Raw genomic sequence first — 13,480 nt, 5'->3', positions numbered from 1 at the left:
CTTTTTATACAGATCTGTACCGTGGTGGTGGGCTTCTTTGGACACTTTTCTGATGTAAGGACTATTCAGTTTATAAAACGGACACACAAACTTTCAGTCATAGCATTATTATTTGAAAACTTAGCTTAATACTTTCTTCGGCAAGTTTTAAGCTCTAATTATAAGCAACAAAAAAAGATAATAAGCTATGTACTTGAGGCAGCATATAATTTTTACGAAAATTTATATCACATGTAATCTAAAATGCATTTTTTATACTCGTTTTAAAATAACTTGACCACCAAGATGAATTTTGCAATTGTCTCAACCCAATTATTTTTTTATTTCATCTCTTCTAAAAGATGGTAAACACTCATTTGAACAAATAAGTATTTTGTAGTGTATGTACGATTTTGCTCAATTTTCAGTGTCATTTTTTTTTCAACGTTTACAACTTCAGAAAATTAACAATAATGTCTCAAACATTCTAATATTTTCTAATGCTGTAAATATAAGCTATTCAGTGACAGTTTTATTTAAATTTTAAATGAATTTGCACAGTTGAAACACTTCAAGTAAAATTTAGTTCTGACTATTAACTCTGTCAATCCACTTTTTATCACAGTGTGTTCTTATTAAGTGATATGACAAGTGTAAATGATGATATTTTTTTTATCTAAAGTGTTCTACGTAAGTGTATAAAGAGGATCCTATACATTGAAGAAAAAAACTTTTTTATTTACGCGGAAAACGAAAAGATGGAACAACAAAATATAGTTTTAGCGTATTGGCAAATCAAAGTTGGCACTCGTGGAGAATAGAAGAACTATGAGAGTGATGATGGTTTCTAAATTTTACACGGTGAGGTATACGAGTGCAATCTTAAAATGCTATTATTTTGCAAATTGAGCATTTTATTTAAATCTGGTTAATGTTACGTTAGTAGAAAACTTAAGGACTACTCAAAATGCATATAATATAGAAAAAATAATTTCTTTTCAGATTTTTATGTGTAGACATAGATTTCAGCTTTTCTACCACTGTAGCAGAAACCAGATTTAAATAAAATGCTCCATTTGCAAAATAAAAGCATTTTAAGATTGCACTCGTATACCTCCCCGAGGAAATTTTTGAAACCATCATCACTTTCATAGTTCTTCTATTCTCCACAAGTGCCAACTTTGATTTGCCAATTTTGTAAATCAATTTTTTTGAAAGCCTTGCTTTGATTGTTATTTCTGAAGTTATGCGTTTGATTATCATTAATTTAAGGAATCGCATAACTTTGTTTTGACCATAATTTAAATATGTCCAAAAAAAAAACAATACGAATACAATGAAAAATTAAATTTTTACTTGCAATTTTTGTTGTGCTGACTTAAACTGAACTTAAACATGTTCGTATGAAATCAATAAAGTAGTTGATAATAGGATTTGGTGTACATTCAATGGGGATACCTTTATGGTGTATAATGAGAAGAATATGAACGACCAAAATTTAATGCAGAAAATGTTCATCATGTATAATCATCACAACAGTCGGAAATGTGAATAGACGGGCTACTTTGAACACGGTACATGAAACGAAAATCAATTATTTTATTCATGTGTTTCACTTATACATTTTTGCCAAAACATCAGCCTTATACATTCCATAAGACAAACCACATAGGTCCTATAATAATGCAAAAATGGTATGTGTACATTTCATTTGACGCATGATCTTCATTAACTTTTTGCAAGGCGTCTGCTTATTAGTTGACTTATACATTTTATGAATAATCAGCAATACAAATTTGCCAAAAGGTATAAGAAGATTTCTATCCGTGTATAAACTTTCATCTGATGGTGATAATAAAATGGACAAAATAAATCGACATCGTAATACCATAGAGGTAACTCTAAGACTAGAAGGTCTCGAAATAACGTGCTCAACTTTTTGGCTCAGCTCTGGTACTCTCTTCGGTCCCAAGCTAATCGATTCAACCCTCGAAACATAGGAAAATCCACTAACCCCTCATTTTATCTGCCAAACTTTCATTGCGAATCAAAACAAACATAGTGCAGTACTAGAATTTCGACTAGATTGGGGTACGTTAATCGTTTGCTTGGGACCAATTGGCTAGTCAAGTAGTGAGCTAATTTAAAATCGTTAGTTTCGTATTGATTGTTAGTAATACCACAAACGAAGTGACAGACGGAGCGGCTCGAAAACTTTGGTGACTAACCTGCTATTGCAATTTTTCAGTGTACCACATGGCAACACCACTACTACTGGATTGTACCACATGGCAACACTACTATTAGATTGAACTAGCATTTTCACCAAATGTACTAGAATGTTTTGGTTCTATCTCATTCACTCTACTCAAAACTGAAATACATTAAAAAATTACAAAATGATACGCACTCTTTGCACACTGTCAAAGAATCATTGTACACAAAATCAACTTTGTTCAAATCAAAACAAAAAAAACTAACCCATCTGGTGGATGATGGCACAAGCTTCCAAGAAAATTCTATTACAGTGAACCACATTATTTTAATGGATTTCTTCGCCAGTTAGTCGTCTGTAACTTCGTTTGTGGTAATACCCTACACGACAGGATCTATACTACCCATAATCGCATAGCAGTCCTATCTTTGCTTGATTTCTTATCCATATGGGACTGATATGCGATTATGGGCAGTATATCACTTCATATATTATTTTATTATTATTTTTTATTACTTAAATTGTTTTATTAGTACCGTAGACCCCCGTTAATCTGAACCACGCTTCGTGCAAATAAACGGGGTTCATTTTTCATTTGAACTTCTAGCAACCCTATTTCCAGCAGAAAAACAAGTTTCTTGTAGCCTTATTTGCTGTTTTGTTTTGATGCTGCGTTCCGTTTCGCATAGTTCGATTTCACTATGGGCTAAATGACGTTTGAGCAATTTTTAGTTTGTACGGCGTGCAGATGAGTGGAGTTTAAAAGTGTTCAAATTAAGGACTGTCAGATTACCAGGATCCACGGTATTATAATCTGCAGTTGCTATTATTCAATCATATTTAATTGCTGTATCAAGTACTATATATAGCGGCGCCGGTGGTGTAGTGGTAAGCGTGATTACCTCTCACCCCAGCAGGCCTGGGTTCAATCCCAGTCGGCGCCGCTGGAATGTTCTGAGGCATAACATCTCTGATCACGCCTTAAGCGTTGGTCCCCGGTTCATAAGTTGATGGGTCGATATGTAGGGTCCAGGTGTGGGAGCTGCCTTCCTGGCGTCGGTAGCATTGGTGCTCAGCACGGAAAACAAGATCGACGGAAAACAAATCAAGGAAAAAAAACAAATAGTACTATATATTCTGGTGAAGTAAATTAATTCATGTCAACACATGTAAATCACCCATTTCATTTAGTAGATTACAGCCCATGAACTTTAACAGGAGCTATTGGAACTTGATTCCATCAGTATGATATTTCTTTATTTTAATTGGATCTTCTATCACCGACAAACCGACATGAATGACCATAGTAAAAACAATAAAATTTCTGACCAAAGCACACTACTGACATCTTGCTCCGTGTTCGCGGGAAATATTTAGCTAAGCCATGACTCCGCATGCAAAAGTTATGAATTGGTTCGTGTCTGTTCTATTCTGGGCAAATTATTTTTATCTAGATAAAAAAAAATCCTATGGTTTTGAAAGTTCGGATCACTGCACATTTAAATCAGCTGTTTACGATTTTCGGGCATAAGTCAGAATTAAGTGTCATGTCGGTTTGTCGGTGCTTCTATTACTATACTGACAATATATCAATGATGACGAGATATTTCTCGAGAAGGAACATTTCAAGGACTTCATACTATTTCAGAAGATTTTTTTTTTTTACTTTTTTCCATAGAAGTTTTTTTTTACCAACAATTGAATTCGGAATAATTTAACCACCAGTAGGAATTTTTACTTTCAATCCTTTTCGAATTCCTCTATTAAGGGAAGAGTTACCGGCCCGAAAATTAAAAAAAAAATCGGTACGGTTTTGGAACAATTATCAAAAATCCAAGAAAATCAGTTTCTTCCTTAGATTTTTGTCAAAAATTACATTGATACCTTTATCCAATATTTTTTATAAAAATCAAAACGTAATTATTTTTTCGGAGCGGTGAGCTATACAGCTATTTCATTAGACTTGGGAGTAACCTTGAACTCATCTTAGTTTAATAGAAAATAATCATACTCAAACTATACAAAGTTTATCTTTTACTATTCTATTCTATCTTACAAGCATATGAAGCTATGGAGCTTCACATTTATAATTATTTATGGTCAACATTATTTGTAGCAGCTGCATTCCACGGACTTCATGTTTTAATTGGAACTTAATTTTTATTATTGGCCTACAACATCTAAATTACAATTTTTCAAGTAGTCTAGAAATTGACATTTTGCTAATGTATTTTGATTATTCTTATATATTTCAATTTACTGATTAGGTAGTTAATTTATAAAGTATATACTTGTATATGTGACTACCAATCACAAGGACTAAATAATTTTAGCATAAAAAATTATTATATTATTAACTATAAGATGCATTATTTTTATTATGAAAATATATAATACTAGCCACAATTTTATAAAATAAAACTATTACTGATTGAGAAAAATCATCGTGCCGCTTTGACACAATAAATTTCTCTCGATGACCTTTTTCATTTCGATTTTCCTAATTGTTTTTTTAGTAGAAATTGCGTTTATTTTAACAACAATTTTAATTATTAAATCATCAAATATAATAAGTTGATCAATTAATAGTCTTTTTTATTAGCAGGAGCTTTAGAATGAAATAATTAAATAATGAAACAATCCGCTACAAAATGTTGAAAAAGAAAAACAGTATCAATAAAATAATGGTTATTGAAATATATTTGAATGAAAATTTTTAAATTATGTAGTTTCAAATGACGCTTATATATTTGAAATACGTCAATAAATGAGTTATGATTTTTCAAACATTGCAAGTTTTCCGTTACACATTTTACCGGAGGCATCGGGTTCGGAGTTAAAAACCAAGAATTAATCGTTTGAGGCTTACTGAATATTGTACAGGTGTTCCACTAAGGATGATTATAATATGTATTGAAGAAAATATTATAAAACCTATAATAAAGGTTGCACATACTCATTTCAGCTAAAACAATGTTTTTTTTTTTAAATTATGACATAATTAGATACTATGATCATATTTTGAATTGGTAAGATACAAGAAGAGGTTGCAAAGAATGTGTTAGACATATTAAACCTGTTTATTTCACTTCATGAGAGTCACCATCAGCGATTTTTCACACACTCACTCACTCACTCACTCAGCGATCAGCAAATCGCTGATTTTGCCTAATAGAAAGCAAAATTTACAGGTTTTATGTTTCAAACGCATACTGTGTAACCTCTTCTTGTAAGTTACAAGTAAGACATGTCATCATGCCATCTATTGGTTTTATTATTATTTATTTATCATGCCATGGTTTTATTATTTTGGTTTTATTACACCAATGTTTAGAGGGAGGGAACAATTAAATTACTATTTATTTTAAGCAAAAAATTGTTTGACAGATTCAATCATTTCAAATTGAATGGAATATCTTTTGTTTTAGCACATTTGCATATCTCTAAACAACGAAAAACATTCTGGGAAGGAAAGGGTTAACCAACAAGTCGGGGCTGACCCCATCTTTAATTCTGCATAACCTTTTAATTTCAAAACTTTGTCGGTAGTGTTAATTATGCAAAACGTTTAATGTCCAGATTAGTAATGATAACCCGGTAGACCACCTACATGTGAAAGTCCAAAGCCCATATTTTAAGGATTCCCTGAACAAATTTAGAAAATGTATAGTACTTTAATCTAGATAGTTTTTCCCTCAAGACCATGCACCCATTACACAGCAAAAAATTCTGAATTTTAATTATCGCGTAAACTCTCCCTTCGGTTAATTTTGAGCTATACTTGGCATAAACAGCGGAATCGTTTACTAGCTTGCATACAATATTTCTTATTTATGCGATATTGCGCTTAAATTTACACGAAATATCGCGTAAATGTATGCCAAATCTAGCGTTAATTTTATGTGTGCTATAACTCGTAGAAATTTACATGAAATTTTCGAACGGTGTACTGGTGTGGCGGTGGTATGGTATGGCATCATACAACAAATATCATGCTGAAGACGTGTGGCGTGAGGATGACGATGATATTGGATGCCAGATTGATAGGAAATGCAACTAACATTCAATGTAATACATTTTTGGTTTGCGTGCATATATAAATTAAGTTTACCCAGATTGGACGTAACGCAGAAAAAACCAAAATATTGGTATATGGTTCATATTCAAAAAACTGGGTTTAATATTTACTCATATTTCACTTTTTTCGCTTAACGTCCAATCTGAGTAATCTCATAGCGCAATCGGCGTATTAAGAGTTCCCAATTTTCCCCGACCTACCACTAACTGACCGTTTGAACGCCTTTAGCAGCATCGTGTCCCTAATAAAATTTGAATGGTTATTTTGCTTAACGACTTGTTCGGGGTAACGGCGCCTGTGGTGTAGTGGTAAGCGTGATTACCTCTCACCCCAGCAGGCCTGGGTTCAATACCAGTCGGTGCCGCCGGGATGTTCTGAGGCATAACATTCTCTGATCACGCCTTCCTTCGGATGGGAAGTAAAGCCGTTGGTCCCCGGTTCATGAGTTGATGGGTCGATAGGTAGGGTCCAGGTGTGGGAGCTGCTTTCCTGGCACGTCGGTAGCATTCAATTGGTGCTCAGCACGGAAAACAAGATCGACAAAAAAAAAAACAAACCAAAGGAAAAAAAAAAAACTTATTCGGGGTGTCATCCAAACCATGTGTGGAATAGTTCAATCATTCGGGTTATCATTCGTGCATGGTATTTTTTATTAGTGGTACCGTAAAACGGGGTACCTTTGATAGTTTTTTGGAGTTCATTCTAAATAATTTTAACAACAATGAATATTTTTCAAATTTTATTTTTTAAGGCAAGGGATCCTAGATTCAATTCTTTGGTAACATGTTTACCAGGAATTATTGAATTTGCACCATTGTTATTGTCTTGTGACTGAACATCAGTTTTTGTTTTGTTTTGGGGTTACTTATTATTATCGTATTATTACTCGATGAATGTAGAAAACCATGCGAGAATCTCAAATAATCATATATAATCAGAAACATCATAAGCAATAAAAAAAAAAAACAATATTAAATTTGTCATGACTTTATAGAAAATACAAATAATAAGTGATTTTTTGAGTGCCCGGGGAAATACAAGAAAAAATTGTTTTGCAGGTATTTGGAAAATATATAGAACATACTATAAAAAACTCTATACGGTATCAAAAGTAATACCCTGTGCTACAAAATGGAACCAATGTTTCCAATTCGTAAATAGTGCAGAACGTAAATTTAATCATTATATTCTACTATCAAAGTAACCCGCATTATCAAAGATATAGTTTTACGGTACTTATGACCAAGCATAATGTCTACCTCGACTCTCTTGATAAATAAATAAGTGCTTCATCATCGATTAATAGTGGTTCATAAAGTACACTCGACGTTCGGTAACAGATTAATGTTTACACATAGCAGCTGCATTCACTAACTGAAATGCATTTTATTTGTCTAACCAGTAATTTTCTTCTTAATTCCATCTGGAACCTTAAGCATCTTAATTAATCATTTACAAATGGGATCTTCATTTTGCGAATCCAGAATAATCCCAAGACTGAACAGCTGCTATTTGTTCACTAAAACTCCATCATGTAGAATGAAGCGCTTCTCGCTCAGCTAGTATGATCTTATGTCTTCAGCCAGAGAAAAAGGCTGCCGAAATAATTGTTATTTTTATTGTTAATTATGTTTTTTGGAGGGGGCATTGAGCCTGCTCGTCAGTGTAATGTTGACGACCAATTATACACCTTCCATGCAGCAATCAAACAGATAAAGATGAGATGGCTCTTAGATAATGACTTATGCGAGTCGATTGAAATCAGCCAAATATTAAATAAGGGTTAGGTTGATCCTTAACATAGAAGCGTAGATGCATAGGTGAAGGATGAGGGAAAGAAAAGGCAAAGGTGTTGAAATGAAGAATTAGATGTCGTCGAGATTGAATACGCATGTTTAAATAACGTTGATCCAGGTACCTATCGTACAAATTTGCATATCATATAGTTGTTATTATTGCCAATAATACTTACATTTCGAGAAAGATGATGCTACCTATTTTACCTTTTATGTGATACCTATCATCACAGAATCCAACCTTGAATCGTAGACCAGCTCCATTAACAATACACTCGTTCCGAGAAGGGGCTCATGGTACCACTCATCCTGTATAGTCATCTTTTTCTTCTTCAGGATCGCTTACCACCCGGAATGAACGCTCGGTGCGGTTCGTAATATCAAATAGTGCTACATGCAAACGGAAAAGAGATACAACCAGGATTAGTTTTTTAATGTAATAGTTTCATCTGAATACCCAACTAACCATATCTCAGTGACATTGTCTCACCCTAACATTTAAAGTTTAAATTCTACGGAAAACAACCGAGGGAAAAAGGATGCACTCACGGGAAACTACGAAGCGAACTAAACAGTAAGCGAATTGGTGTTGACGGCACCGTAGAAAATCATCTTATACCGTCAGAGATTGACAGATTCTTATGAGAATTTTCGCTTGAGTACAAGGATAGTACGATGTCCGCGATTTCGCACAGACGTTTTCTTATGGGATTAAACCATAGGAGTAAAGAGTAGAAAAATATCCAGATGGATTTCTAGTAAAGAGTTACAGAGCTGCGAACACACTCGAGTCGAGCTTAAGCCGACTCGAGTCATGCAGCCCGAGCATAATTTCGACCCGAGTCATGCAGATCGATCATCATGGTAACGTCTAACGTTGGTCTAACGCTAACATTTTTCCTTCTGGGTAAGGGCGAATACGCGATGATCGATTCTCTTCATCGATTTTCTCTTTGCATTGCTACAGCTAAGCGAAACAATTTTCAAGAATTTGTTCAATGCAGAGTAGTAACAGGTTGTATTGGCTATCAAAAGCAACAGCAAACGCTCCGAGAAACGTTTAATCTAGCGAGTTATTAACAAAAGAGAAAATCGACGAAGAGAATCGATCATCGCGTATAGGCCCTTATGCATGCTCACTGTCAAACTAATAAATTTGTGTTACACGGCCAATGACAGTAACCCGAATTTGAGTTTCATTCACTCAGATTTTGCAAAAGTGCAGGAACGCACTGTGTGAGTAAACTGATTTTACGCAACTGTGATAAGTGAGGGAAAATTGTGACGTTGAGGTTATTTTATAGTATATACCTACTAAAAAATAATTATTTAAAAAATAATAATCTTGATTTAAAACGAGGGGCACGCAATATAAAGAACCGGTGCGTTGAAGTTAAAATGCAATCAAAAGTACTTAATGCGTTTTGAAGTAGTACTGACTTTATTTAAAATTAACTATCCTTACTTTATGTAATTAAAAGTATTGAAAGTGTAATTAATGTACTTTAATCACCGACAAACCAACATGACACTTAATTCTGACTTATGCCCGAAAATCGTAAACGGTCGATTTAAATGTGCAGTGATCCGAATTGTTTAAACTATAGGATTTTTTGATCTAGATAAAAATAATTTGTCCAGAATAGATCAGACACGAACCAATTCATAACTTTTGCATGCGGGCTCATGGCTTAGCTAAATATTTCCCGTGAACCCGGAGCCAGATGTCATTAGTGTGCTTTGGTCAGAAATTTTATTGTTTTTGCTATAATCATTGACAGATAAAATGAGGGGTTAGTGGATTTTCCTATGTTTCGAGGGGTGAATCGATTAGCTTGGGACCGAAGCCGTTCTTTGAAACCAGCATCTTTTGGTGTGCAACAATTCATACGTCAGTTTAAAAACCTTGGTTTTTATTTTGACAGTTCTACAATTTGATTTCAATTTTGCAACTTTTAAGGCCGGCGCACAATATATACGTTTTCGGGTTTTTTGACAGATAATGCATGGGCTAACTGTCAAAAAACCTGAAAACGTATCTATTGTGCACCGGCCTTTAAAATTAACAAGAAGGGAAACATTTGATTTGAAAGGTAACACATTTTTATATTGAAAGCTCAAGACTTTCTACCAAAAAGAACCAATGCAAACTTTTAATTCTACCAATGGTTTTTTCAATTCTATTAACGATTATTTTTTGTGTGCATCAATCATCGATTTTCTCTTTGCATTGCTACAGCTAATTGAAACAATTTTCTAGAATTTGTTCAATACAGAGTTGTAACAGGTTGTATTGGCTATCAAAAGCAACAGCAAATGCATCGAGAAACGTTAAATCTAGCGAATCAAGAGAAAATCGACGAAGAGAATAGATCATCGCGTTTGCGCCCTTTTGTATGCTCACTGTCGAATTTAATCCAATTTAGAGCTGCATCAGCTAGTTTTGTCGGTACAAGTTGTGATTCCATTGTTCGGCTTTAAATTTGATAAAAGTATAACAGAAGATTTTGATTTTACAGGCACCATTGACGAGTGCACGGATGGATTTGAGTTCACTCACTCGACAAAAAGTGACACAACAGCGGGGCCCTGTTTACTAAAAATGAACACATATGTGTTCATTTTTAGTAAACAGGGCCCCGCTGTTGTGTCACTTTTTGTCGAGTGAGTGAACTCAAATCCATCCGTGCACTCGTCTATTGTCTATTTATTGGGTAAAATGTTTTATAGAGCAAATAGAGCACCAGTATAATCGTAGGCATTAATAGCCTTTTAGCAACATATATGTTCAAACCTTGCATGGAAATAAATTTGTTCAAAAAAATGTGAAATTTAAGATAGGGCCAATTAGAGAACCACTTGGACCAACTACTGGCAAACTTACCCTATTGGTAGATTTACTTTTTTCAAGGCTCATTAAATTTACTTACAGCTAGAATGTAGATAGTTAACTTTTATCACACATTATTTTTGTCTGTGCATAAACAATAACCATAAAAAGCGCCTAACCACCAATTAGTGATATCATCCCAACGCTAGGCGGTATGGTTGCATCATCTATGATATGATTTGTGTATGGTGTGCGTTTATTAGGATTAACTGTACTTTATGTTAAAACTATCATGACCAACTTGATCAATTTCGTTGATGGTATGGAACAAATTATACACGGCGAATGAGAACGATTCAAATTTGAGTTTAGTTCACTCATAATCGCCAAAAGTGCAGGAACTCAGCGATGAGTAAAATTTGTCCCATGGTTTTCTGTGGAAAACCTAAAAAATTTGCCGGAAAATGGGGAAATTGACGAAAATTTTATTCAGTCTCGGAGTAGTACCAATAGACTGAGTGAATCCAATCTTTACTTTTCTCAAATTCGGGAATTTTTCCCTGGAAAATCCTGGAAAAACCTGGGAAAACATGAGGTAAATTAACTCATCGCTGAGTTCCTGCACTTTTGGCGATTATGAGTGAACTAAACTCAAATTTGAGTCGTTCTCATTCGCCGTGTAGGCATTGCTACCCTTATAAATTTATGGTGCTCATCTTGCCCCATTCTATTTATTAATTGAGATTTTTTAATCATCATAAATTAATTTATTAAAGCAATTTTCAATAACATTATGCTATTGTCTAGGTAACCAACGAAGGAATAAAAAAAAATATTTATTAGTTACTAGCGAAGTGGTTTACACACATTTTTACCTACTAGACAGTCAAAAGTTGTGGTTTAGAGACGATGCTCCATAGGGCCATCTTACCCTACTTTCCCATACCGTGTACACGGCGAATGAGAACGACCCAAATTTGAGTTTAGTTCACTCATAATCGCCAAAAGTGCAAGAACTCAGCGATGAGTAAAATTTGTCTCATGGTTTCCTGTGGAAAACCTAAAAAAATCTGCCGGAAAATGAGGAAATTGACGAAAATTTTATTCAGTCTCGGAGTAGTACCAATAGACTGAGTGAATCCAATCTTTACTTTTCTCAAATTCGGGAATTTTTCCCTGGAAAAACCTGGGAAAACGTGGCAAATTAACTCATCGCTGAGTTCCTGCACTTTTGGCGATTATGAGTGAACTAAACTCAAATTTGGGTCGTTCTCATTCATGAAAATCTGTCGGCATGGTTTGCCAAATCCAAACCTCTGAATTTTTAATAAGCAAAAGAATAATTTCATTCCGTTTCCCAAACATACTAAATTTTAGCTGCGAATCAATATAGCAACGAAATCCAGTTCAATTATTTGTTTGAATCTTGAGGGGTCGTGCCCTACCATACAAACTTAGCACACCTTATTGTGGACACTTTGGATTTCCTCTTGAAACAAATGAAACTTTGAACGACATTAATTCTTTTAGATTTAATTTATTTTACACATACATGTTGAATTATACTTGCTTGCTGCTGGCAAATCTATCACTCCAATACGTCCCTAACCAGAGCTTAGTCAAAGCTCTTTGGGGGGTTGAAGTTGAAGTAGATCAGTCCGGATTCCTTGGCCTGAAAATAAGAAAGAAACAATCAACGCCACTGGCCAGCTGAGGATCACCAAAGGATGTCGACTTACGATCGTCACGACGATGCCGAAGACAACGATTCCAGTTGCAAGCACGGCGTTGTAGGTGCGGTTCTTGCGGCGGTGTTCCTCGAAGAAGTCACCCTCCGGCACGGGCAAGTCGTTCATGGTGAACACACGGAAGTTGCTCGGGCCATGGTAGCCGCGGGCGAAGAAGGCCGCTAAAATAAATAGAAACAAAAGTTATTGTGGGACAATCACCTGATGGGTGGCTACTTGCAGCCATTGATCGCATTCGCCAAGGGTTATGTAATGGTGACATGAAAAACCGAATCCTCCGGTGTTTCCGTGCATACAAGCGACGGCATTCCGATACGCTGCGGTTACTTACCGTTGCGGACAGCCACGCTGGACAATGGGCGGATGGCTTGCATTTTCTATTTGGAGGAAATTCGGGAAAAGCACCAAAGAACAACGAGTTATCCTGCGGAGACAAAACGAGTCGCACAGATGGGATAAAAAAAAACTTCTGACAGATTGCACCAAAATTTGACAGCGGTTGCTGCGAACTGGATGACAGATCGAGTAGACTGCTCGAAAAGAGCTCGAATCAGATTATTTTATGCAGAGGCGGAGTAAAAAGGAGGATTAGAGATAAATTAAAACCCGTGCTTAAAAATATCCCTGAAATAATAATAAAACATCAATAAAATACGATACATTATTTTGTTGATCATTAACCCTATTGTATTGAATTAACCATTTCATTCGAGCAGTTTAAAATTACGTTTACTACCACTCGAACTTTGAAATAAAACATTATTTTGAGATTTTTTCTTGTAGAACCACGAGAATAAAAAAATATAAATTAGTTTGTCCAGTTTTGTGAAATCG

General features: G+C 34.9%; 1 protein-coding gene across 1 annotated transcript; it reads right to left on the bottom strand.

The window, feature by feature from the left end:
• Nucleotides 1–12,419: 12,419 nt before the first annotated feature.
• LOC135713386 (uncharacterized) lies at nucleotides 12,420–13,107 on the bottom strand. Its single transcript, XM_065236492.1, has 3 exons — nucleotides 12,978–13,107; nucleotides 12,638–12,807; nucleotides 12,420–12,570 (listed from the first exon to the last, which is right to left on the bottom strand). The coding sequence occupies exons 1-3, from the start codon at nucleotides 13,018–13,020 to the stop codon at nucleotides 12,514–12,516; spliced, it is 270 nt and encodes an 89-aa protein (XP_065092564.1). The 5' UTR covers nucleotides 13,021–13,107; the 3' UTR covers nucleotides 12,420–12,513.
• Between the last annotated feature and the right edge of the window lie 373 nt (nucleotides 13,108–13,480).

This window comes from Ochlerotatus camptorhynchus, unplaced genomic scaffold, assembly GCF_037179485.1.
Source record: "Ochlerotatus camptorhynchus isolate MF236.1 unplaced genomic scaffold, CSIRO-AGI_Acam_v1.1 ptg000551l, whole genome shotgun sequence".
In the NCBI taxonomy this organism is placed as follows: Eukaryota; Metazoa; Arthropoda; class Insecta; order Diptera; family Culicidae; genus Ochlerotatus; species Ochlerotatus camptorhynchus.
This window is presented reverse-complemented; position numbering and strand designations above follow the sequence as displayed.